A 27868-nucleotide genomic window follows, 5' to 3' on the forward strand; every position below is an offset into this window, starting at 1 on the left:
AGTTTCAAGTCTTTGCTATGGTGAACAGTGCCACAATGAACATATGTGTGCATGTGTCTTTATAATAGAATGATTCATCATCTTTGGGGATATACCCAGTAATGGGATTGCTGGGTTAAATGGTATTTCTAGTTCTAGATCCTTGAAGAATTTCCACACTGTTTTCCACAATGGTTGAACTAATTTACACTCCCACCAACAGTATAAAAACATTCCTATTTCTCCACATCCTCTCCATCATCTGTTGTCTGATTTTTTTAATGATCAACATTCTAACTAACTGGCTTGAGATGGTATCTCAATGTGGTTTTGATTTGCATTTCTCTAAGGGCTACATAAATGTCATTTTGAGAAATGTCTATTCATCTTTTATGTCCACTTTTTGATAGGGTTGTTTTTTCTTGTAAATATGTTTAAGTTCTGTGTAGATTCTGGATATTAGCCCTTTGTCAGATGGGTAGATTGCAAAAATTTTTTCTGTTTCCATTGGTTATTGGTTCATTCTAATGACAGTTTTTTGTTTTTTGCTATGCAGAAGCTCTTTTTCATTAGATCCTGTTTGTCTATTTTGGCTTTTCTTGCCATTGCTTTCAGTGTTTTAGTCATGAAGTCCTTGCCATGCTCTCTATGGTATTGCCTAAGTTTTCTTCTAGGCACCAACTGTCTGTCCAGTCCCAGTGAGTTGAACCTGGGACCTCAGTTGGAAATGCAGAGATCACTCGCCTTCTGCCTTGCTCTCGCTGGGAACTGGAGCTGTTCCTATTCAGCCATCTTGGTGGAAAAACCGGACTTCTTAGCCACTACATCTATAGTGTCACTACTTGTTCTCTCTCCAATATCCCATACTCTACTCTCAAAAGCCTACTGAAACTAAGCTTGTGAATATCCTTGAGGTATACCCTGTTGGCAAAGTCAATGGCTTCTTTCCAGTCTGATGTTCTGTTGTTGCCACATTGTAAACAGGTATCAGCACTTCTTCAAACGCCATTCTTCTCTGGCACCCGACAATAATAACTCTCCTCTGAAACCTCAAAATCTCACTTTTCCTGTCTCCTTTATTGGCTTCTCTTCCCTCAGAATCTACTCTCTTGCTGATCCTATTTTCTAAAGCTTGCTGAACCTTTGGATAGCTCTTTTTCGGAAATCTCATGCCTTCTTAAAATGTTGCGTGACTACTAATTTTTTGCATTTGGCAAATATTGCAACCCCTTACTGTGTGTCATTGCTGTGCTGGATAAATCAGAAGTAAGGGTGATTGTTTTCTACATTATTACAAAGAGAAAAGGTAAAACATTTTTCCTTTTGTTTTGATACTTTTATGATCATTGGTTATTTTTAATATTTCACTGAAGTATTAAATGGGAATTATGCATTGAATCATAATAAATTATGCTAGTTTTCCTTGCTAAAAATCATAGTTTACTATATTTTAAGCTCAAGGACTGTATTTTACTCATCTTTGTATCTTCCGGGGCTTCATATTAAATGGATATAAAAACATTAAAATTACTTTTTATGTCTAAAAATACACAGTAAGTTACACTGGTTGACTCATGCTGATTAGAAACTACAATTGCGGACTTCTGGGCAAGACGGCCAAATAGGAACAGCTCCCAGCAAGATCAACTCAGAAGGCAGGTGATTTCTGGATTTCCAATTGAGGTACTTGGCTCATCCCCCCGGGACTGGTTAGACAGTGGGTGCAGCTCACAGAGGGCAAGCCAAAGCAGGGTGGGGTGTCACCTTACCTGGGAATCACTAGGTGGGGGAACTCCTTCCCCTAGCCAAGGGAGGGCCTGAGGGACCGTGCCATGAGGAACCATACACTCCAGACCAGATTCTTTGCTTTTCCCACAGTCTCTGCAACCCACAGACCAGGAGATTCCACACGGTGCATACGCCACCAGGGCCCTGAGTTTCAAGTGCAAAACAGGGCAGCTGTTTGTATAGACACCAAGTTAGATGCGGGAGATTTTTTCATACCCCAGTGGAGTCTGGAGCTCCTGTGAGACAGAACCATTCACTCCCCTAGAAAGGGGGCTGAAGCCAAGGGGTCGTGCTCAGCTGATCCCATTCCCATGGAGCCCAGCAGGCTAAGATCCACTGACTAGAAATTCTAGCTGCCAACAGAGCAGTCTGAAGTCAACTTGGGACACTCGAGCTTGGTAGAGGGGAGGGGCATCACCATACTGAGGCTTGAGTAGGTGGTTTTCTCCTCATAGCGTAAACAAAGCTGCCTGGTGTTGGAACTGGGCGGAGCCCACTGCAGCTCCATAGTGCAGCTGTAACCAGACTGCCTCTCTAGATTCCCCCTCTCTGGCCAGCTCAACTCTAAAAGAAAGGCAGCAGCCACAGTCGGGGGCTTATAGATCAAACTCCCATCTCCCTGGGACAGAGCACCTGGGGTGGCTATGAGCATAGCTTCAGAAGACTTAAATGATCCTCACTGCTGGCCCTGAAGAGAGCAGTGGATCTCTCAGCATAGTGCTCAACCTCTGCTAAGGGACAGACTACCTCCTCAAGTGGGTCCCTGACCCCATGCCTCCTAACTGGGAGACACCTCCCAGCAGGGGTCAACAGACACCTCATATAGGAGAGCTCTGGCTGGCATCAGGTGGGTGCCCCTATGGAAGGAAGCTTCCAGAGAAAGGAACAGGCAGCAATATTTGCTGTTCTGCAGCCTCCACTGGTGATACAGGCAAACAGGGTCTGGAGTGGACCTCCAGCAGACCTGCAGCAGAGGGGCCTCATAGAAGGCAAACTAACAAACAGAAAGGAATACCATCAACAAAACCAAAGGGACGTACACAGAAACTCCATCCGAAGCTCACCAACATCAAAGACCAAAGGTAGATAAATCCATGAAGATGGGGAGAAACAAGCACAAAAAGGCTCAAATTCCAAAATCCAAAATGCCTCTTCTCCAAAGGAACACAACTCCTTGCCAGCAAGGGAACAAAGCTCAACAGAAAATGAGTCTGATGATCTGACAAGTAGGCTTCAGAAGGTGGGTAATAACAAACTTCTCCAAGTTAAAGGAACACGTTCTAACCCAATGCAAGGAAGTTAAGAACCTTGAAAAAAAGGTTAGAGGAATTGCTAACTAGAATAACCAGCTTAGAGAAGAACATAAATGACCTGACGTAGCTGAAAAACACAGCATGAGAACTTCGTGATGCATACACAAGTATCAATAGCTGAATCCATCAAGTGGAAGAAAGGATATCAGTGATTGAAGATAAACTTAATTAAACTCCATCCAAGTCTGCAGTTGACTTGGGACACTCAAGCTTGGATGGGCATCCGCCATGACAGAGACTTGAGTAGGTGGTTCTCCCGTCACAGTGTAAGCAAAACTGCCTGGAAGTTAGAACTGGGCGGAGCCCACCGCAGCTCCACAAAGGAGCTGTAGCCAGACTGCCTCTCTAGATTCTTTCTCTCTGGGCAGGGCATCTCTAAAAGAAAGACAGCATGAAGACAAGATTAGAGAAAAAAGAATGAAAAGAAACAAAGCCTCCAACAAATATGGAATTCTGAAAAGACCAAATTTACGTTTAATGGATGTACCTGAAAGTGATGATGGAAAGAATGGAAACAAGTTGGAAAACACTCTTCAGGATATTGTCTAGGAGAATTTCCCCAACCTAGCAAGATGGGCCAACATTTAAATTCAGAAAATACAGAGAATACCACAAAGATATTTCTGGAGAAGAGTAACCCCAATACACATAATCATCAGATTCACCAAGGTTGAAATGAAGGAAAAAAATGTTTAAGAGCAGCCAGAGAGGTCAGGTTACCCACAAAGGAATCAGACTAACAGCACATCTCTCTGCAGAAACCCTACAAGCCAGAAGAGAATGGGGGCCGATATTCAACATCCTTAAATAAAAGAATTTTCAACCTAGAATTTCATATCCAGCCAAACTAAAATAAAAAAGCAAAGGAGAAATAAAAACAAAATAGATAGACCGCTAGCCACACTATTAAAGAAGAACAGAGAAGGATCAAATGGGCACAATAAAAAATGATAAAGGAGAGACTACCACTGATCCTATAGAAATACTAACTACTATCAAAGAATACTATAAACACTTCTACACAAATAAACTAGAAAATCTAGAAGAAATGGATAAATTCCTAGACACATACACCCTCCCAAGACTGAACCAGGAAGAAGTCAAATCTCTGAATAGACCAATAACAAGTTCTGAAATTCAGGTAGTAATTAATATCCTACCAATCTATAAAACCCCAGAACCAGATGGATTCCCAGCCAAATTCTACCAGAAGTACAAAAAGGAGCTGGTACCATTCCTTCTGAAAATATTCCAAACAATAGAACATGAGGGACTACTCCTAACTCATTTTATGAGGCCAGCCTCATTCTGATACCAAAACCTGGCAGACGCACGCACACACACACAAAACGGACAAACATTCCATGTTCATGGATAGGAAGAATCAGTATCATAAACATTACCATACTGCCCAAAGTAATTTATATAATTAATGATATCCCCATGAAGCTACCATTGACTTTCCACACAGAATTAGAAAAAACTACTTTAAATTTCATACAGAACAAAAAAGAGCCTAGATAGCCAAGACAATCCTAAGCAAAAAGAACAAAGCTGGAAGCATCATGCTACCTGACTTCAAACTATACTACAAGGCTACAATAACCAAAACAGCATGATACTAACTAGAAAACATATATGGAACAATGGAACAGAACAGAGGCCTCAAAAATAACACCACACATGTACAACCATTGGATCTTTGACAAACATGACAAAAACAAGCAATGGGGAAAGGATTCCCTATTTAATAAATGGTGTTAGGGGTTCCACCAAGATGGCCAAATAGGAACACTTCAAACCACAGTTCCCAGTAAGAACAACACAGAAGATGAGTGATCTCCGCATTTCCAACTGAGGTACCAGGTTCATCTCATTGGGACTGGACAGACAGTGGGTGCAACCCTAGGAGGCAAGCAGAAGCAGGGTGGGGCATCTCCTCACCAGGGAAGTACAAGGGGTCAGAAAACTCCCTCTACTAGCCAAGCAAAGCCATTAAGGACTTTTCCAGACATTCTGGCACTCTGACTCAGATACTACACTTTTCCCATAGTCTTCACAACACAGAGACCAGGAGATTCCCTCCAGGGCCTACACCACCAGTACCCCAGATTTCCAGCACAAAACTGGGTGGCCATTTTAGCCACAGTAATTTTTTTCCTCATACCACAGTGGTATCTGGAATGCCAGCAAGACAGAACCAGTCACTCCCATGAAAAAAGAGGCTGAAGCCAGGGAGCCAAGTGATCCCTGTGGTTCCACCCCCACAAAGACCAGCAAGCTAAGATCCACTGGCTTGAAATACTCTCAGCCAGCACAGCAGTCTTATCTCAACCAGGGATGTTTAAGCTCAGTTGGGGGAGGGATGTTCATCATTGCTGAGGCTCAGGTAGGCGGTTTTAACCTCACCTGTGTAAACAAAGTCACTGGGAAGTTTACACAGCAACTGGGTGGAGGCCATGGCAGTTCAGCAAGGCCTCTGCAGGCAGACTGTCACCACACAGTCTTAGTGAGCAGGGCATCTCTGAAAAAAGGCAGCAGCCTCTCAGGGACTTATAACTAAAGCCCCCACCTTCCTGGGACAGAGCTCCTGGGAAAATGGGAGGTTGTTGGTTCAGCTTCAGCAGACTTAAACATCCCTACCTGGCAGCTCTGAAGGGAGCAATGGATCTCCCAGCACAGTGCTTGAGCTCTGATAAGGGACAGACTGCCTCCTAAAGTGGCTCCCTAACCCTTAAGCATCCTTACTGGGAGATACCTCATATAGGAGAGCTCTGTCTGGCATCTGGCAGGTACCTTTCTTGGAGGAGGCTTCCAGAGGAAGTAACAGGCAGCAATCTCTGCTGTTCTGCAGCCCCTGCAGGTGATTCCCAGGCAAGCAGGGTCTGGACTGGACCTCCAGCAAACTCCAGCAAACCTGCAACAGAGGGGCCTGATTGTTAGAAGGAAAACTAATAAACAGAAAGGAAGAGTTTCAACATCCAACAGAAAGGATGTCCACTCAGAGACCCCATCCAAAAGTCACCAACTCCAAACATCAAAGATAGATAAATCCATGAAGCTGGGAAGATACCAGTGCAAAAAGGCTAAAATCGCCAAAAACAAGAACACCCCTTCTCCTCCAAGGGATCACAACTCCTCACCATCAAGGGAACAAAACTGGATGGAGAATGAGTTTGATGAATTGACAGAAGCAGGCTTCAGAAGGTGAGTAATAACAAACTTCTCCAAGCTAAAGGAACATGTCCTAACCCAATGCAAGGAAACTAAGAACCTTGAAAAAAGGTTAGACAAAAGGCTAACTAGAATAACCAACATAGAGAAAAACATAAGTGACTTGATAGAGCTGAAAAACACAGCACAAGAACTTTGTGAAGCATACACAAGTTTCAATAGCTGAGTCAATCAAGCAGAACAAAGGATATCAGAGATTCAAGACCAACTCAATGAAATAAAGTGACAAGGCAAGATTAGAGAAAAAGGAGTGAAAAGAAAAGAACAAACCTCCAAGAAATATGGGCTAATGTGAAAAGACCAAATCTACGTTTCATAGGTGTACCTGAAAGTGACGGGGAGAAGAAATCCAAGTTGGAAAACAATCTTCAGGATATTATCCAGGAGAAATTCTCCACCCTAGCAAGATAGGCCAACATTCAAATTCAGGAAATACAGAGAATACCAAAGATATTCCTCGAGAAGAGCAACCCCAAGGCACATAATCATCAGATTCACCAGGGTTGAAATGAAGGAAAAAATGCTAAGGGCAGCCAGAGAGAAAGGTCACATTACCCACAAAGGGAAGCCCATTAGACTCACAGAGGATCTCTCAGCAGAAACCCCACAAGCCAGAAGAGAGTGGGGGCCAATATTCCACATCCTTAAAGAAAAGAATTTTCAACTGAGAATTTCATATCCAGCCAAACTAATCTTCACACAAGTGAAGGAGAAATAAAATCCTTTTTGGACAAGCAACTGCTGAGAGATTTTGTCACCACCAGGCCTGCCTTAAAAGAGATCCTGAAGGAAGCAGTAAACATGGAAAGGAACAACTGGTACCAGCCACTGCAAAATGGTACCAAATTATAAAGACCATCGACACTCAGAAGAAACTGCATCAACTCAAGGGCCAAACAACCATCTAGAATCAAAATGGCAGGATCAAATGCATATATCACAATATTAACCTTAAATGTAAATGGGCTAAATGCCCCAATCAAAAGACACAGACTGGCAAACTGGATAGAGTCAAGACCCTTCAGTATGCTGTATTCAGGAGACCCATCTCACATGCAAAGGCACACACAGGCTCAAAATAATGGGATGAAGGAATATTTACCAAGCAAATGGAAATACAAAAAAGCAGGGGTTGCAATCATAGTCTCTGATATAATGGACTTTAAACCAACAAAGATCAAAAGAGACAAAGAAGGGCATTACATGATGGTAAAGGGATCAATGTAACAAGAAAAGCTAACTATCCTAAATACATATGCACCCAATACAGGAGCACCCAGATACATAAAGCAAGTTCTTAACGACCTACAGACAGACTGAGACTCCAACACAATAACAACATCCACTGTCAATATTAGATCAACATGACAGAAAATTAACAAGGATGTCCAGGACTTGAACTCACATCTGGACCAAGTGGACCTAATAGACATCTACAGAACTATCCACCCCAAATCCACAGAATATACATTCTTCTCAGCACCACATCACACTGATTCTAAAATCGACCACATAATTAGAAGTAAAACACACCTCGGCAAATGCAAAAGAATGGAAATCATAACAGTCTCCCAGACCACAGTACAATCAGATTAGAACTCAGAATTAAGAAACTCACTCAAAACTGCACAGCTACATGGAAACTGAACAACCTGCTCTTGAATGACTGCTGGATAAATAATGAAATGAAGGCAGAAATAAAGATGTTCTTTGAAACCAATTAGAACAAAGACACAACATACCATAATCTCTGGGACACGCTGAAAGCAGTGTCTAGAGGGAAATTTATAGCACTAAATGCCGACAAGAGAAACGAGGAAACATCTAAAATTGATGCCCTAATGTCATAATTAAAAGAACTAGAGGAGCAAGATCAAACAAATTCAAAAGCTAGCAGAAGACAAGAAATAACCAAGATCAGAGAGGAACTGTAGGACATAGAGACACAAAAAAAACCTTTCAAAAATCCAGGAGCTGGTTTTTTTGAAAAGATCAACAAAAGGGATAGAACGCTACCCAGACTAATAAAGAAGAAAAGAGAGAAGAATCAAATAGATGCAATAAAAAATGATAAAGGGGATATCACCATCGATTCCACAGAAATACAAACTACCATCAGAGATTACTACAAACACTTCTATGCACATAAACCAGTAAATCTAGAAGAAACTGATAAATTCCTGGACACTTACACCCTCTCAAGACTAAACTAGGAAGAAGTCGAATCCCTGAATAGACCAATAACAAGGACTGAAACTGAGGCAGCAATTAATAGCCTAACAACCAAAACAAGCCCAGGACCAGACAGGTTCTCAGCTGAATTCTAACAGACATACAAAGAGGAGCTAGTACCATTCCTTCTGAAACTATTTCAAACAATACAAAAAGAGGGAATCCTCCCTAACTCATTTCATGATACCAACACCTGGCAGAGACATAACTAAAAAAGAAAACTTTAGGCCAATATCCATGATGAACATTGATGCAAAAATCCTCAATAAAATACTGGCAAACTGAATCCAACAGCACATCAAAAAGCTTATCCATCATGATCAAGTCAGATTCATCCCTGGGATGCAAGGCTGGTTCAACATATGCAAATCTATAAACAGCATCCATCACATAAACAAAACCAAAAACAGAAACCACATGATTATTTCAGTAGATACAGAGAAGTCCTTCAACAAAATTCAACAGCCCTTTATGCTAAAAACTCGACAAACTAGGTATTGATGGAACGTATCTCAAAATAATAAGAGCTATTCATGACAAACCCACGGCCAATATCATACTGAACGGGCAAAAACTGGAATCATTCCCTTTGGAAACTGGCACAAGACAAGGATGCCCTCTGTGACCACGCCTATTCAATATACTATTGGAAGTTCTAGCCAGGGCAATCAGGCAAGAAAAAGAAAGGATATTCACTTAGGAAAAGAGGAAGTTGAATTGTCTCTATTTGTAGATGACATGATTATATATTTAGAAGACCCCACTGTCTCAGCCCAAAATGTTCATAAAGTAATAAGCAACTTCAGCTAAGTCTCAGGATACAAAATCAATGTGCAAAAATCACAAGCATTCCTATACACCAATAACAGATAGAGAGACAAATCATTAGTGAACTCCCATTTACAATTGCTACAAAAAGAATAAAATACCTTAGGAATACAACTAACAAGGGATGTGAAGGACCTCTTCAAGGAGAACTACAAACCACTGCTCAAGAAAATAAGAGGACAAAAACAGACGGAAAAACATTCCATGCTCATGGTTAGGAAGAATCAATATTGTGAAAATGGCCATACTGGCCAAAGTAATTTATAGATTCAATGCTATCCCCATCAAGCTACCATTGACTTTCTTCACACAATTGGAAAAAAACACCTTAAACTTCATATGGAACCCAAAAAGAGCCTGCATACCAAGACGATCCTAAGCAGAAAAAAAAAATTAAAGCTAGAGGCATCACGCTACGTGACTTTAAACTATACTACAAGGCTACAGTAAGCAAAACAGAGTCCTCAGAAATAACACCACACATCTACAATCATCTGATCTTTGACAAACCTGACAAAAACAAGCAATGGAGAAAGGATTCTCTATTTAACAAATGGTGTTGGGAAAACTGGCTAGTCACATGTAGAAAACTGAAACTGGATCCCTTCCTTAAACGTTACACAAAAATTAACTCCAGATGGATTACAGATTTAAACATAAGGTCTAACACCATAAAAACCCTAGAAGAAAACCTAGGCAATAACATCATGACATAGGCATGGGCAAGGACTTCATGACTAAAACACTAAAAGCAATGGCAAAAAAAGCCAAAATAGACAAATGGGATCTAATTAAACTTAAGAGTTTCTGTACAGTGGAAAAAACAAAAACAAACAAACAAAAAACCATCATTAGAGTGAACTGGCAACCAACAGAATGGGAAAAAAAAATTGAAATCTACGCATCTGACAGGGGGCTAATATCCAGAATCTACAAAGAACTTAAACAAATTTACAAGAAAAAAAAAAAAAACATCAAAAAGTGGGCAACAGCTATGAGCACACTCTTCTCAAAAGAAGACATTTATGCAGCCAACAGACATATGAAAGAAAGCTCATCATCACTGGTCATTACAGAAATGCAAATCAAAACCACATTGAGATACCATCTCACTCCAGTTAGAATGGCAATCATTAAAAAATCAGGAGACAACAAATGCTGGAGAGGATGTGGAGAAACAGGAACGTTTTTACACTGTTGGTGGGGGTGTAAATTAGTCAACCATTGTGGAAGACAGTGTGGCAATTCCTCAAGGATCTAGAACTAGAAATACCATTTGATCTGGCAGTCCCACTACTGGGTATATACCCAAAGGATTATGAATCGTTCTATTTTAAAGACACATATACACATGTGTTTATTGCAGCACTGTTCACAATAGCAAAGACTTGAAAACAACCCAGGGCCGGGCGCGGTGGCTCAAGCCTATAATCCCAGCACTTTGGGAGGCTGAGGCGGGTGGATCACGAGGTCAAGAGATCGAGACCATCCTGGTCAACACGGTGAAACCCTGTCTCTACTAAAAATACAAAAAATTAGCTGGGCATGGTGGCGCGTGCCTGTAATCCCAGCTACTCAGGAGGCTGAGGCAGGAGAATTGCCTGAACCCAGGAGGCGGAGGTTGCAGTGAGCCGAGATCGCGCCATTGCACTCCAGCCTGGGTAACAAGAGTGAAACTCCGTCTCAAAAAAAAAAGAAAACAGCCCAAATGCCCATCAATGAGAGACTGGATAAAGAAAATGTGGCACAGATATACCATGGAATACTGTGCAGCCATAAATAGGGATGAGTTCATGTCCTTTGCAGGAACATGGATAAAGCTGAAAACCATCATTCTCAGCAAACTGGCACAAGAACAGAAAACCAAACACCGCATGTTCTCACTCATAAGTGTGTGTTGAACAATGAGAACACATGAACACAGGGAGGGGAACATCACACACCAGGGCCTGTCAGGGGGTGGGGGGCTAGGGGTGGGATATCAGGGCTTGGGGAGGGATATCATTAGGAGAAGTACCTAATGTCAATGGCAGAGTGATGGATGCAGCAAACCACCATGGCACATGTATACCTCTGTAACAAACCTGCATGTCTGCACAGGTACCCCAGAACTTAAAGTATAATAATAAAAAAAAATTCAGTGAGTGGTTAAAAAATAAATAGGGTTGGGAAAACTGGCTAGCCATATGCAGAAAACTGAAACTGGACCCCTTCCTTACACCGTATACAAAAATTAACTCAAGATGGATTAAAGACTTAAACACAAGCTCTAAAACCATAAAAACCCTAGAAAAAAAAACCTAGCCAATACCATTCAGGACACAGGCATAGGCAAAGACTTCATGACTAAAATACCGAAAGCAATGGCAGAAAAGCCAAAATGGACAAATGGGACCTAACTAAGCTAAAGAGCTTCTCCACAGAAAAAGAAATTCTCATCAGATTGAACAGGCAACCTAGAGAATGGGAGAACATTTTTGCAATCTATCCATGGGACAAAGGGCTTAATATCCAGAATCTACAAGCAGCTTAAACAAATTTACAAGAAAAAAAACAACCCCGTCAAAAAGTGGGCAAAGGATATGAACAGATACTTCTCAAAAGAAGACATTTATGTGGCTAACAAACATATGAGAAAAACTCATCACTGGTCATTAGAGAAATGCAAATCAGTTAGAATGACAATCATTAAAAAGTCAGGAAACAACAGATACTGGAGAGGATGCAGAGAAATAGGAACACTTTTACACTGTTGGTGGGAGGGTAAATTAGTTCAACCATTGTAGAAGACAGTGTGGTGATTCCTCAAGGATCTAGAACCAGAAATGCCATTTGACCCAGCAATCTCATTACTGGATATATACCCAAAAGATTATAAATAAAAGTCACATGAACACATATGTTTATAGCATCATTGTTCACAATAGCAAATACTTGGAACCAACCCAAATGACCATCAATGATAGACTAAAGAAAACGTGGCCTGTATGTATCATGGAATACTATGCAGCCTGGAAAGGATGAGTTCATGTCCTTTGCAGGGACATGGATGAAGCTGGAAACCATCATTCTCAGTAAACTAATAGGAACAGAAAACCAAACACTACATATTCTCACTCATAACTGGGATTCGAACATGAGAACATATGAACACAGGATGGGGAACATCACACACCAGGACCTGCTATGGGGTAGGGGGGCTAGGGGAAGGGATAGCATTAGGAGAAATGCCTAATGTAGATGACGGGTTGATGGGTGCAGCAAAACCACCATGGCATGTGTATACCTATGTAACAAACCTGAACGTTCTGCACATGTATCCCAGAACTTAAAGTATAATAAAAATTTTTAAAAAGGAAACTACAATTGGTAGTTAAATTAGTAAAAATAAAAGAACTAATTAATAAGGTTGACATTGGAAAATCATTTTAAATATGGAATTCTGAAAGAAATAACAAAAGAAGTCTGGAAGTGAAAGCTTAGAACCTATGTCTCTATACCAATGACTCCAAAATTGTATCACTAGCCCCTCCCCTCAGTGTTTACAAGTCTCCTCCCCCTTCCACTAGTTTTTACCAAGTACATATCATAATTTACCTTCTCCTCTACCATGAATTTTCATGCACACCAGTGTTGTTGTTATTCTCACAGATAACCAGGTTAACATTTTAAATATGTCTCTGGCTCTTAAGATACTGAAAATGAAGATGATATTGTATATGTCCTATACATACGACATACAAGATATCTCATAACTACAATTTTCTTTTACCTATATTAATTCAATTGGCTGTTAATCAACTATTGTCAGTAAATTGTTATGCATGAACACTTCCAGATTTTAAAAAATTTAGGAAAGAGTCTATAAGAAAATTTTGGCTGAACAAAGAAAAATACTTAAGTGAAATAAACACTGAAGTTATGTCAATGTTCCCTTTGCCTTTGGGAAAAAAATAAAATTCTGCCTCTTAGCTCTAATCTTTCTCCACTAAGCAAGTAGATGCATTGCCACATTTAAAATGATAATTGCATGTTTCATAGGTGAATAAATGTAAGAACCTGCAGTCAAACCCATAGAGAAAATGTAACTAAGACAAAAAATGAAAAACATTTGACAGCAAAAAATATTTGGTACAGTTTCTATTTCCTGTCCTTTCAGAACTAAGTCTGAATTTTAGTTAATATTTTTTCCAATATCTTCACTCAAGTATTTTATGCTGAAGGAATTATTGAAAGATTGACTAGCAGACTTTTGATATAGCAATAAATATTTATGATCTGCTGACTGTATCTTTATATTATTCATTGACTAACTCCTTAAATCTCTTGCCTCCCTGGACGAGTAATTAGGGAGATGAAATATGAATGTATGCTTTCTCTGTCAGTTTCATGAGAATTCAAAATGCAAAGGTCAACAATCACACGCCCTCAGCAGTCACTGATTACTGTTTATGTAGAAAAGTTAGCTTGTCTGTGTAACTAAAACTGAAAATACTGTGTACAAAAAGATATTATGTATCTGTTTCATGTGTTCTAGACCTAAGAAAACTAATTTATTTACAGTTAGGTAAAGGGTTAACTATCCTTCCCATATTCTAGTCCATTATTTTCATTAAAATTATCCAACCAGCTATCAGTTAGCTGGTATATGCAGTCCCAATACTAATAATCCTTCTACCTTTTAGAATTCATGAAATACTAAAAGAAGATTTTCAAAGCTTCAGCATCTCATAAAATACCTTAAAATCATTTTCACTGTTTTCTTGATTGTACATATTAGATGTTTATGACCTCAAAGTTACCTCCCCCGTGGTCCTGTTTGGTAGGCCTGGAATTTTGTTTTTGTTTCGTTCTGATTTGCTTTAGGACTTGGGCAGGCTGACTAACCCATTCAAATATAGGTAATTCTGTCACTGAGTGATTCCTCCTATGGGCCACAATTTGTAAATGAAAACAAGACTGTTATGTCAAGATAAAATATCATCTTTGTTTACATTATGTAATACTATTCAGTTCAAGCAGTCAAATGTGAAATTAGGTAAATAAAATTTCAAGTGATTAACTCTAAGTCTTAAGGAATGCCAAATAAATAGATGACGTGAATCCTGAAATTTTATAAGCTTATCTAAACAAACATCCACATAGATGGAAGGCAAGTCTGAATGTAACCCCCAAACACAGTAGGGATATGGCAGCTCAGTCACTTGTAATTGTGGGGCTTGGCTCCTCTAAGCCACAGTTTCCTCTTCTATGAAATGGGGACAATATATTCTTCATCAGGCTACTTCATGATTTAAAATGAAATGAAGTTTCTGGAATGCTTGACTGGCTTCTTGGAATACAGTTATTGTTCTTAGCACATAGTAGTCAGTTTAGCCATTTCTTCTGATCTCCAACCATGTATTTATTCAGTAGAAAGGATCTAATTAGCTGCTTTGCATTATCTAAGCCAAAAAAATATCAAATTTAAACTATCTAGAATTTGGCTTTTCAATTGATTAATATGCCAGCACATGGTTATGATTTTTGCATTTTACAATGATTTGAAGGAACCTGATATAAAATAAAGTGCTAATGCTACAATTATAAAAATCATACTAGAGTTAGTTTGAAATGCAAGAAATTGTCATTGTTTCTGACTCTGTTAACTGTATTTTGCTGGGATGGAAAATGTAACACATAAATGAGCAAATTAACATATAAACCTGTGGATCTATCTGCATGTATATTTACACAGATACATGTTCAATAGTAGTAGCTAGAGGGAGGGGGCAACTTAAAATCTTTGGTGATGATTCTCTGCTAACTTATTCCAATCAGCTTCTGTATTGTATAATAATTGTAACATGAGAAACAGCAGGGGATGAGATTGTTTTTCTCTGTGCCATTTGTCTGTTGTGTCTGAGAATAAAATAATTTTCCATTGTCTGCAGTGAAATTGCTTTATATTTCCTGAAACTCCTAGGCTAGTGACGTTCTTCATCCCTTTAAGAATCTGTGTGCGGTGTCTAACATGGAGAGGGTAGTGATGAGTATATGCCCTATGGAGGAAGTCCTAGATGTCTGATAAAATAAGGGACCATATTGCTTTCCCTTTCTCTTCACATAAATCAGAGAGATAATAACTATCTTTCCCTGGATTCCAAAATTTCAGTGCAGCCAAGACAAATTTTGTTCTTCCTTTTTGCCATGTGTTTGAGGGAGTTTTAATTGGCAATCCTTGGTGTATATGGCCCAATGAACAGGCTGACTCCTTGATACTTGTATAAAATATTGCTCTTTCTGAAACTGAAATTGGAAATAAAAGGGTCCAAGTTTGAACAATCAAAGTCTGTCAGTGAAGATTCACATCTGTCAAGTCTATTTCCCTTTTAATAAGTTAGAAGGGCTCTCTCATCAAACCCTGAACCCGTGTGTATGCAGCACACAGTCACATTTTTAGCACGGCACATTTATTCTTTCTGCCAGCCATTTTATGAAGCTCACTAACTTAATGCTGCACCACTTCTAAAATCCATATGGGAGAAACATTCTGGCAGCCCTCATTTCAGCAAGGCAGCAGGGGCCCTGTAATTTCTCACAAATGAAGGGAGTGAAGGAGTAGATCAACATAATAGAATATGTTATGCTACCGCTTAAGGCATGCTGATTGGCTTGCAGTTGAAGCACTAATCAGAACACTTTCCAGATTTACCATGGAGGGTGATAGAGACCTAGGGGTGAACGCTTCTCTGACCCAGCCGCTCCACCAGTACCCATCCCAGGGTGGGTATTCAGGACTAGCACCAGCTCACAGGACAGCAAACAATACCTTTATTCAAAAGCAGTTCAAGAAAGCAAATTCTCACAACATTGTCTGAAGTTGGAGTCATGAAAGAGTGGTTTTTGGCCGGGCATGGTGGCTCACGCCTATAATCCCAGCACTTTGGGAGGCTGAAGTGGGCGGATCACGAGGTCAGGAGTTCAAGACTAGCCTGGCCAACATGGTGAAACCCCGTCTCTACTAAAAATACAAAAATTAGCCAGGCATGATGGTATGCGCCTGTAATCCCAATTAGGAGGCTGAGGCAGGAGAATTGCTTGAAACTGGGAGGGGGAGGTTGCAGTGAGCCAAGATCATGCCACTGCACTCCAGCCTGGGCGACAAAGCAAGACTTTGTCTCAAAATACAAAAAGGAGGGGATTTTCCCCCTCTTCTACATCAATTTTATATTATCAAAAACAAAATTCTACTTCTCCCTGGCTAAAAACAGTGCTCTGGCCAGGTGTGTTGGCTCATGACTGCAATCCCACAACTTTGGGAGGCCATGGTGGGCAGATTGCTTGGATCCAGGAGTTCAAGACCAGCCTGGGCAATATGACAAAGTCTCCATCTCTACCAAAATATACAAAAATTAGCCAGGCATGGTGGCATGAGTAGTCCTGTAGTCCTAGCTGTTTGGGGAGCTGAGGTGGGAGGATCAGTTGAACCCTGGAGGTCAAGACTATAGTGAGCCGGGATAGTGCCACTATGCTTCAGCCTGGGTGACAGTGAAACCTTGTCTCCATAAATAAATAAAAAAACATGCTCTACGTGTCTTAAAAGTGTATGTTGATGCATAGGTCAGGTAATAAACACACACACAATTACAAAACCCCTTCAACCATTTGGCAAGAGGTAGCAGTTTGAAATGAAATGGATACATCCGTCCTTTTTCATCCCTCTCACTTTCTCTCTCCTTGTTATTCATTTTTCTTGCTCAGTCAGAACTGCAGGCTATGGACAGTTGTGGGTGGAATAAAATAAACTGTTGGGAAGTGTGACCAGAGATAGTTCCCAGCTGCACCCCAGCCAGCTGTCCTCTCATTTCAGGGGAGGTTTGATAGCCACTTGCTACACTATGTTGGAATAAGATCAGAAGATGGTGACAGGTCGTGCCATGCTGGCCTCTAGGAGCCATTTGTGCAAAAATGGATCGTGCTTGTTCAGGAATACAATTATAGCCGTTTGAAAATAAGCATGCATGTTGCTTAATGTTCACATAAAATGATGACTCTTTCTTGCAAGGCACTTTTGTAACCAGAGTCTTGGTTTTTGGAGTGGGGGGTGGTTAATGTGTGGTTGAGTCCACAGTGTGTCCATAACACACAGGATAGCACAGGGGAACACTACAACACATTCTTATCTTGCTCTCATACACTTTCAGGGTTTTAAGATTTCCTCTTGAAAATCTTTTGGGTTCTTTTCTAGTAACCTACTTTTCTTTTATACGATCCCTCTGATAAAATATTTGTTATTTTTTGTTTAAAATTGACTACATTCTTTTGAGAAATGACAGCTTCACTGACCATTTTATGCTATCGAATTTCAACGTGAGCCGGCTATTTAGAAAGCCACTGCTTTTCGGGGCTTTGCAAGCAACAGTTTTTCCTGCTTTCTTTTTGTGGCTTTACTTACAGTTTTTAATTTGAAGTGCTGTTACATCTTTGCCAGATCAGCAAATAATCAGTGCCTTAGATTGTCTTAGAATGTATTTTCTGTTTCCTTTTCAACAAAATAAAATGCAAGTATTTAAATTTATCTTACCACTCAATGCCAAACACAAAGGAAATGTAAATACATCATTGGACTAATTCACATCTGGTAGGGAGTAATTGTTGGGTGTGTGCTTTATTAAGCATAATTTTTTTGAAAAAAAAAAAAAGCTTTTAATTAAGCATCTGCACTGGGTCACACAGATGAAATTATTAAATGTGATTAAGAAGTCTTTCATTCTTTTGAGAAATAAGTGGCTCCTCGAACATGTTAGTATCCTTCTGCCTATAGATAAGAGCGTTGCAGTCACTGTCTACTTTTGTAGAAAATCAGAGAACTTCAAGGTAAGCCCCAAGAGGCTTACCTCTTTAACTGCACCACTGAAATTTCCCAGTGCCTTATATGAGTTCAGTAGGAGAGCTTTCCACATTCTCACCAGATGTAGGAATTCTTAAAGCTGCATCTTAGAAGTTGCCTTTTCTGACTTCTACATTTTACATGAAAAGAAATTAGACCAAGAAAAGTTAAATACTTTGCCCAAGATCACACAACTATGGAAACAATTTATACTAGAGCTTATGTTTTGTGATGGTTATAAGTTGTGTGAGTTACAATGCCCCATCACCTCCCACCCCAGCATTCTCTAAGCTCTCTTATAAGCAGCTTATTTTGGAGGACTGCAGAAAAGGGACCTAGCAACTGCAATGGATTCCCCATTCCCCTGTTTGCAATTACCTGCTTCACTGCCTCCCTCCATTAACTTAGTTAATCAAAAGAATATTGCAGTTCATTTCTCAATTTTCACATTCAGGAATTAAAGATATTTCATCCAGCATTCTGACCGATAATAAGCTGAGGGACACAGAAGGGTCCTTAAGTCAAAATATGTCCTGGACTGCTTGAAATTCTTAGCATTTGTGTTGAAGTCTTAGATAGCCTTCCTCAATCAAACCTAATTACCAATATGACTTTAGAGAATTTACTTCTCCTAGGTTCAGTTTCCCATGAATCAAGTACAGATAACAATGGTTATATTCTATGGGTTTTCTAAAGATTAGGTAAGACAGAGTTTGTAAATGCCAGATAAGTATATTAAAATGGTAGTGCTGTTAGTGTGGTTAAATGGATTGAAGAATCATGCTGTCAGGAAGAATAACACAGGAAGAAGTAATTAACATTCAGCTAAAGGAGGTGGTCAGAAAGCTGGTTCAAAAGGTGAAGCTGGCCTTAAAGGGTAAACTAGCGACTTGTTAGTGGGGACAATGCAAGGGGAGATGCAGAAACAGGAGCACAGAGACTGGAATGAAAATATGGTATTGGGGACATGGCCTGAAGCTGGGGCCAATTGAAGCATAGAGTAGGTTGGAAAAAGCAGGAGATGATAAAAATGTGAACTGAGAGCCTCATGAACTCTATCTCTATGAGCAGGCACTAAAGGATGTTAAATGAAAAGGGCATCAGAGTGTATGGTATGGAAGATGAGTTGACAGAGAAGCAGGTAGAAGGCAATATCTAGTGCTTTGCAATCACTGGATATGGAGAATATGACGAATATTCACACCTTCCTGATTCCTGAGCCAATCCTGACCAGAAGTAGATATATAGCAATGTCTTATGTATTCCTGAAGGTCAAAATAGGATGAGAGATGAGACTTGGGAACTCCATTACCCTACAGGCTCACTTGTTCATGCCATATATTGGACTTCTCTTTGCTGTTTCCCTAGTCATCCCTCTATGACATCAGGAAGCCCAGCTAAGAGACTACTGCAGAAGTTCATATAATAGATGGTAAGAGTCTGATCTCTGGTAGTGGTAGTAGAAAAAAGAAATGAAAAAATCAGTTGAGACGCTGTCTAAATCCCATTACTGGGTATATATTCAAAAGAAAATAAATCATTCTGCCAAAAAGACATATGCCCTCATATGTTCATCACAGTGCTATTCACAATAGCACAGATGTGGGATCATCCTAGGTGCCCATCAGTGGTGGACTGGATAAAGGAAATGTGGTACATCTATACCATGGAATACCATAAAGACATTTAAAAAATGTTCATTACAGCAACATGGATGCAGCTGGAGATTATAATTGACAAGAACAGAAAACCAAACACCGCATGTTCTTACTTGTAAGTGGGAGCCAAACACTGGATATTCATGGACATAAAGATGGCAACAATAGACACTGGGAATACTAGACAGGGGAAGGAGAGAAGGGAGTAAGGATTGAAAAAAATTCCTATTGGGCACTCTGCTTACCACCTGAGTGATAGCATCAGTCAAACCTCAGACCTCAGCTTCACACCGTATACCCATAAGCCTCAGCTTCACGCAGTATATCCGTGTAGGAAACCTACACATGTAGCCCCTGAATCTGAAATTTAAGAGTTGAAATTTTAAAAAATAAAAGTTATCCAAGAGCTAGAATCTAAAGTCCTTTGTCTTCAAATTTTAAAGTAAATACTTTCAAGATCATCTGCTTCAATCCTCTCTTTATAACATGATGCCTAGCTCCCAGTAGTAGTTGAATTCATATAAGTCTTTGCTGAATAAATTAATGAGTAAATGAGGAATAAGACCCAGGAAGTGTTGATGCCACTAGTTATTGTCATACCTATGGCATAAGAACATAAACCTCCTGACTTGTAAATCAGTGCCCTGAGAGCTAGAGCCTCATATGTCATGCTAGAAAGTTTGGACTTAACTCTGTCTCTATGAGCAGGCACTAAAGGATGTTAAGTAAAGAGGACATCAGAATGTATGGTATGGAAGATGAATTGATAGGGAAGCAGGTAGAAGGCAGTATCTAGTGCTTTGCAGCCATTAAGCCACATTTGGGCCAATACTATACAGAAAACTATTAAGAAAGACATTGTCCGAACCTTACTTTAGCGCTACAGCTTAATTCACCTTATTTTTATTCACAGTGTCATTTATAAAGTAGCACATAAGAATAAACAAAAGTTATTCTCATGAAGGAATTGTATACCATCTGTTACACCTTTCATACCTATGTATTTGTTTTTGTATTTCTATTAATACATAATTTGATGGGTATGTATAATAATACTGTCTGCAAGAATGATGTGTAAAGTCAGTAGAACCATGATAAGGTCCAGAACCTCCAAAATGAAATTCTTCTCCAACTGATGGCTGTTTTTATAACTGTCACTCTAAGGAGACCATCTGGTGATTTTAGAAACTGCTTCAAATTATTTTAAAGGAGACCCAACTTCAACTCTACTGGTATGACATACCCACTTTGAAGAATAAATTGTATCAAGAGCGGTTATTTTCCATTTAATTGGTATGGTGAGTAGCACACCCCAAAAGTACATGTCAGGATTTATTATATGTTTGTAGGGGTTGTAGAGTAGGATTAGAATGTATGTACAATATTATAATAAAATTCTGTATTATGATTTAAAACACAAATTAACATAAGCAGCAGAAAGTGAAGCTTGATCGAATCTTATTAAATGAAACTTTAAAAATAATTTTTAATGTAGAGTGCATGTAACTGGTAGGATGGGAATAATCAGGTTTTTATTTTTTATTTTTTTTATCGAAAATCTGGATAACTTGGCAAAAATAGAAGTTAGAAACACTAAACTAGAGGTAGTACATTTAGCTCCAAAATCTTTTCTGGTTTCCTCTAAATCTTCCTTTATTCAGTGAGACTCTATCTGAAATACCTGAGTAATTCTCAACATAGTAATGATACTCTATATACAGTGTAGAGAAATCTTAGAATGGGTAGAACTCCCACTAAGCAGCAAAGTCTGAGATGCATTTGCAAGCCACAGACATGAGACAGGAGCAATGTCAGGAGGAGTGATAGCAGATACCTTTGAAGAAGTGAGGAAGGAAATGAATTAGTAGGCATGAATTCATACATAGAAAGAAAGTGCACTTAAGGGTAAAGGGATAGCAGAATTTCATTAGAGGCAACTAACAGTTTGTGAGTAGTAAAGATACCAGCTTCACAAGAATGATAACTTACTGGATGATGAAGATAAAGTTAAGTTGGAAAGACAAACCATTGATCAAGAGGTCGAGTAGTTTGAACTTAATAGACTATAAAATGAGAATTCAGTAGGAAGTTAATTATTCTAGTCTGGTCCAAGGTGGTGTTTAAGGCAGGCAGACAGGGAGTAGTAAGTGAGAGATGCTGAAAAGGAAGATTCTGTAGGCCACAGTGACTCAAAGAATGCGGGGGTAGAGGAAAGAGATATAAAAATAATTCTAATTAAAGCAATGCTTTATGTAGAGTGCTCTATTTTATCCAAAATGATGAGGTATCCTATTCTGTATTTTGATTCCCATGACTAAGAAAGAAAAAATTATTTTAGGATGCTTTTTCATACAGGACAGCAGTTTTAAAGCTCCTGCTTCATGAAACTCACTCTCCCTCACTTGCACTTTGAAATTCCATAATTGGCAATCAGGTTTTTGAGACCGGACCTGTGGGACACACAACTCATCACTCATACCCAATCTGACCAACAGGCTTGAGGTCAGTAGCCCTAAAACTAACCTAAATATGGCCTGAAGTGAATTGTCATTTAGGAAACAAAATAACCTTTGAAGCGACATAGTAATGAAAATATATGCTTAGGTTTCAAAAGAAATGTATCTTTTTATTTTTATGGAGAAAAAATTTGGTAAAATTAAAAGTATTTTCACAAGGATGATCTCATTTTCACAGTAGCTCTGCAAAAGAGGAAATGGAGAAGATATTTTTATTCCCATTTTTAAAAAGAAGAAATTGAGAGATGGGGAGATTAAGTGACTCTTCCAATTCTCCCTCATAAGTAGCCCAACAGGTTAGAGCCAGAGCCAGAGCCAGAATTCCTGATGACGTCCCTTTCTGTGCTCTTAAACCCAGTCTGTCTGAAGACTTGGCATGGCACTGTCAGATGACATATACCAGGTGTCTTATATTTTCCTTTGATGACATGTAAATCATATTCATACAAAAACAGTATATAAATATTCTATTCAATCAGTTCTATCTGAGCAAGCAAATGTTTGCTGACATCCCCATCTATAAGAGTTTGGGGCATGACTCATTATCTAAACATCCATATATTTTTTTTAAGTGGGCAGTTGAGTACTGTCAAGTTGTTATATAGTTTTATCCTGTGATAACTGGCCACTCATCTTTTATATTCAGAATTCATCTATGTATCTTCATAAAGATACTGTTGCAGGATTCTTTATCACTTGCTTGATGACTTGAAAAATTGCTATGAGTGGAAAATATCCATAAATTGTAAAAGGCAGTCTAAGAAACACAGATAGTTCTCACTCTGTTTCTAAATAGCAAGATCACATTAAAACTCAAAAATAGGTAACATTAATCACTATAATCCAAACAACTACTCTTTAGACCTGTCAGGGAACACTGAAAGCTTTCAATGTAACCCTTAGTTCTTTCTTATGAAATTTTGGCAGAGCAGAGGGAAGAAGAGAGCATGCTTGGTGACTTGGGAGTCTGTTAACAGTGATTACAGTTAGGGAGAGCCTTAGAGGGAGTGGCGTTTGTTACCTTTCTGACTTTTTCTTGGCCATTCAGAAACCCATTATTTCCACAATCATACTCAAGCCATCCTTGACCATGAACTGTGGTGGGAATATCTTGATAGGACTGTCCTGATTTTATAGAAGAATATAATGAAGGACAAACACTCATTATTGTTATAGCAATCATCTTATGCATAATAATTTACAGCTTAGAAACCCTTTCACCTGTATGATCTCATTCATTATTTCCCATACAACAGTAAGTTGCTATTACTATTGTTCATCATTACTTCCAAAGAATCTGAGTCATGCAGGATTTAAGCCAGCTCGGGAAAGTCATACAGGTAATAAATGATGAAACTAGAACTCAGACCAAAGTCTTTTGACCTCATATCCCACGTGATCTCTACTATATTTGCAGCCTCACAAACCTATGGAGAATGTTGGACCAAGAATAAAGGTAGACATCAAAAACAGTCAATGAGTTAAAAAAAAAAAAAAAAAAAAAAAAAAAAAAAAAAAAAAAAAAAAACCACTGAATAGAAAGACTGAGGAAATGAAGGCATACGCAGGAGAAAATCCAAACGGCCAATAAACATGAAAAGATGCTCACCCTCACTGGCAATCTGGAAAATGCAAATCAAAACTATCATCACACTCATTAGATTAGTAAAGTCTGAGAATAATACCAAGTACTGTGTCAGATGTAGAGCAATGAAAATTTCAACACACTACCGATGGGAGTGTAAATTGTTATGACCTTTTTTATCAACCATTTGCCATTATCTAACAAAGTTGAAGATGCACATGGTCTGTGCCAGCAGGGGGTTCACAGCAGAGTTATTTCAATAACCAAAAATTTGTCATAACTCCAGGGTCCATTAACAGAAGAATGGATGAATGTTACTGAGTAGTAATATAGCCATCAATAAATACTATACTGAAGTGAAAATTAATGAACTAGAGGTACAAGTATCAAAACAGATAAATATCAGAAAATTACAGAATATTAAAATATATACCATTTACAAAAGGCTTAAAATATATAAAATACTTTCTAGGGATTATTTAGGGATTAGATACTATTTAGAGATTTTTTTATGGACACCTAGGTATGACAAACTATAAAGTATTTATAAATAACAGACCTCAAGGAGGACAATGGTTACCTTGGAAAGGGCTATAAAGGAATACAAGTGTGGGGAGAGGTGCTAGCTAAGGGGGATTTAACTAATATGAGCAATGTTCTAATCATTAAGTTGGATGCTAATATACAGGTAATTGTTCTTTCAACCTTTTAAATGTAGAATATATAGCACTAAAACTAAAAGAAACAGGAGGAGAAAAAATAATCTATCTGAATCAGACACTTGTCTGGGACACTCAGATGAACAGAATCAGTTGAAAAGGATGCCCAAAGCATCTCCAGCTGCCACAGTCTGATGAGGAATTATAATTGAAGAAAGGGAATGTCCACTCCAATTCAGTTCTGAGTCTCGGACCCATGTTCCAGCCACCCTATCAGTACCCTCTCTGATATACACTATGGAAAGGTAAAGTTCCATCTGATCAATCACATAGGTTGTGACATTTTCTAGAGGCAGACCTAACCTGGATCCCTGAAAATGTCTGTTTGGCCTTTGTCTGTCAATCTTTAGCACTTTCAAACAATTTCCTAGCATTTGGGAAAGGAGACTGTTAATTAAAACAGTACTGTTCGTTGTTTCATTTATGTTATACACCTACGAAAGACCAGAAAAGTATTCAACTCTAAAAATTCAACTCTGTTTTTCATTTTTTATGTTTGCAAGCTTGATGGGCAAAGATGTCTCAGAATGGAATCCCTAGCCATTTGTATCTCCCATTCCAGAATTATTCTGATAAACAGATGTCTGTTGAGTTGCTTATTTGACAGTTTGTGAAAACATGTCTTCTCATCCCTAATATACTCCTCAGCATAGTCAGGCACAGTCTCAATTTGCAAGTTCAATTTTCAGGTATTATGGTTTGTGAAGATAAAAATACCAGTCCATGATAAAATAGTTCTCCAAAAATAAAATTGTTATTCATACATAATTGAAATTTTTTAAAACATTTATCTCAAACAGCCATGATTTTCTGCATTTTAAGCAGGAAAAAAATGTTTCTCTGAATATATTTTATAATGAATAATTTGTATTCAGGGCATTTCTAATCATAAAGTTAGCTTCTAACCAGTAGACCTCTGAAAATCTGTGATAATTCACTTGGGAGAAAGGACACATGCCTTTATTGAAAATGATCAACAGAAATATTAGTTTATCTAAGATCAGAGGATGAGCTATGGTAGCTTTCTGTTTGAAACCCAAATCTCCTCCATCCTATTTTAACAACAGTCATTTTAATAATAGTCCACATTTATTGAGCACTGTGCGTCAGACACTATGCCAAGTACTTTTCCTACATTATGTCATTTCATTCTGACAACTTTACAAAGGAGGAACTGTGGGTCAAAGCAGGTAAGTAACTCGCTCAGTATCACGTATCTGATAAGCAGCAGAGCCAAGATGTGAACCCACCTCCCTAATCCCAAAACCTGAATTCTTAACCTTTGCTCACATATACATGGAAGCTTTGTAATTACCTGCTATAGATGGAAAAACATAAATGGGCAAATATTTTTCTCTTCCATAAAAAGGAAAAAGGCAATTGACTTAACTTATACAAATACACACACACCCCGAGCTGACGGTCAGCTAGACGGCTTTTTCATCTAAAACTCATGACCACTATGTCTCAGTAGTTTGAAAATTCTATTAACTGAATTACACTGAAGATGGAAATTAAGATAAAAAAGCAGCACAGAGCATGTGTTTCTTCAAGGTAAAAATTCCTATCACCTTTTCTTTCAGTCTTTTTTTCTGAATGTAAAGTTGCTGCTGAACTTCGAGAATAACCAAATAGCTTTGCTTTTTTTTAGCATTTGATCATTATATTTGTTGGCAGCCCTGTTGTAAACTTGAGTCACCTACAATGATTTTAAGTATTATTCTAATTGATTTTCTCACTGCTTCCTGAGAAACAGCATCTCTCTCTAGTCTTATAAATAATTCCATTTCTCTGTGTCAACGTTAATTGAAACTAACTCATGTTGTCAATCTCTTTTTTTCTTACAGGTGATGTCATTGTCTATATTAATGAAGTTTGTGTCCTTGGACACACTCACGCAGATGTCGTCAAACTTTTCCAGTCTGTTCCTATTGGTCAGAGTGTCAGCCTGGTGTTGTGTCGTGGCTACCCTTTGCCCTTCGATCCTGAAGACCCTGCTAACAGCTTGGTGCCACCCCTTGCAATAATGGAGAGGCCGCCTCCAGTGATGGTCAATGGAAGACATAACTATGAAACATATTTGGAATACATTTCTCGGACCTCACAGTCGGTTCCTGATATAACAGATCGGCCGTCTCATTCTTTGCTCTCCATGCCAGCTGATGGTCAGCTAGATGGCACGTATCCACCGCCCGTCCATGATGACAATGTGTCTATGGCTTCATCTGGGGCCACCCAAGCTGAACTTATGACCTTAACCATTGTGAAAGGTGCCCAGGGCTTCGGCTTCACTATTGCTGACAGTCCTACAGGACAGCGGGTGAAACAAATACTTGACATTCAGGGATGCCCTGGCCTGTGTGAAGGCGACCTCATTGTTGAGATCAACCAGCTGAATGTACAGAACCTGAGCCATACAGAAGTAGTGGATATACTTAAGGACTGTCCCATTGGAAGTGAAACTTCTTTGATTATCCATCGAGGAGGTAAGACAAACACTGGCTCAGCAATAAAATATGTGGGTAAAGTAGTAGGATCCTTTAATAATATTCTTAAAATGGAGATTTCCTTGGAGTTGAATGAAGTTATACTTTAAAAATTACAGGTTAAAAAGTAAGAGAGAAAAACATGAGTTAAAGGAAGCTGTGTTTTTGAATTCTGAGACTACATCTTTTTCTATTTTGTGTTAAACACAATAATAGTTCTTTCAGTCTTACAAACATATTGATAAAATGTTAGAGGGTAAAGAGTAAATTCCCAACTATGTGTTTCAAAAGTTCATTCATGTATCAGTTGTGGAGAACTCAAACTGGTTTCCCATTGATTCAATTAAGAAACATGCTTTTACGATGGAAGTCATGCTTTGAATCATGCTTAGGTTTCCAGGCTAACAGGTGGAAGCTGATTCAACCCCTACCAAGCCCAAGCACAGTCAGAAAGACCAAGAACTGTGAGAACTGTGGGAGCTGTGCTGCTGTTGAAACATCTTTTCAGAGTCTGGAATGGTGTTGTTCAGGACACTTCTGCTACTACAGGGACTGCTCTGTTAACAATTACCCATAGTGCCTCCCATGACCTGGGAAGAAAGTTACAGAACAGGGTGAGGGCTGAAGTTCTGGGCTGAGTGTCCTGGGTGGAGTATGG

General features: G+C 39.0%; 1 protein-coding gene across 17 annotated transcripts in view; it reads left to right on the forward strand.

The window, feature by feature from the left end:
* The window catches only part of MAGI2 (membrane associated guanylate kinase, WW and PDZ domain containing 2), a 1433352-nt gene that overhangs the window by 1167892 nt on the left and 237592 nt on the right, over positions 1-27868 (forward strand). For all 17 annotated transcript variants that reach the window (XM_037736560.1, XM_037736552.1, XM_037736554.1 and 14 more), the window contains one exon: positions 26572-27210. In XM_037736560.1, coding sequence (XP_037592488.1) covers positions 26572-27210 — 639 coding nt within the window. The remainder of the gene's footprint in view (positions 1-26571; positions 27211-27868) is intronic.

Source organism: Cebus imitator, unplaced genomic scaffold (genome assembly GCF_001604975.1).
Source record: "Cebus imitator isolate Cc_AM_T3 unplaced genomic scaffold, Cebus_imitator-1.0 Scaffold26, whole genome shotgun sequence".
NCBI lineage: Eukaryota > Metazoa > Chordata > Mammalia > Primates > Cebidae > Cebus > Cebus imitator.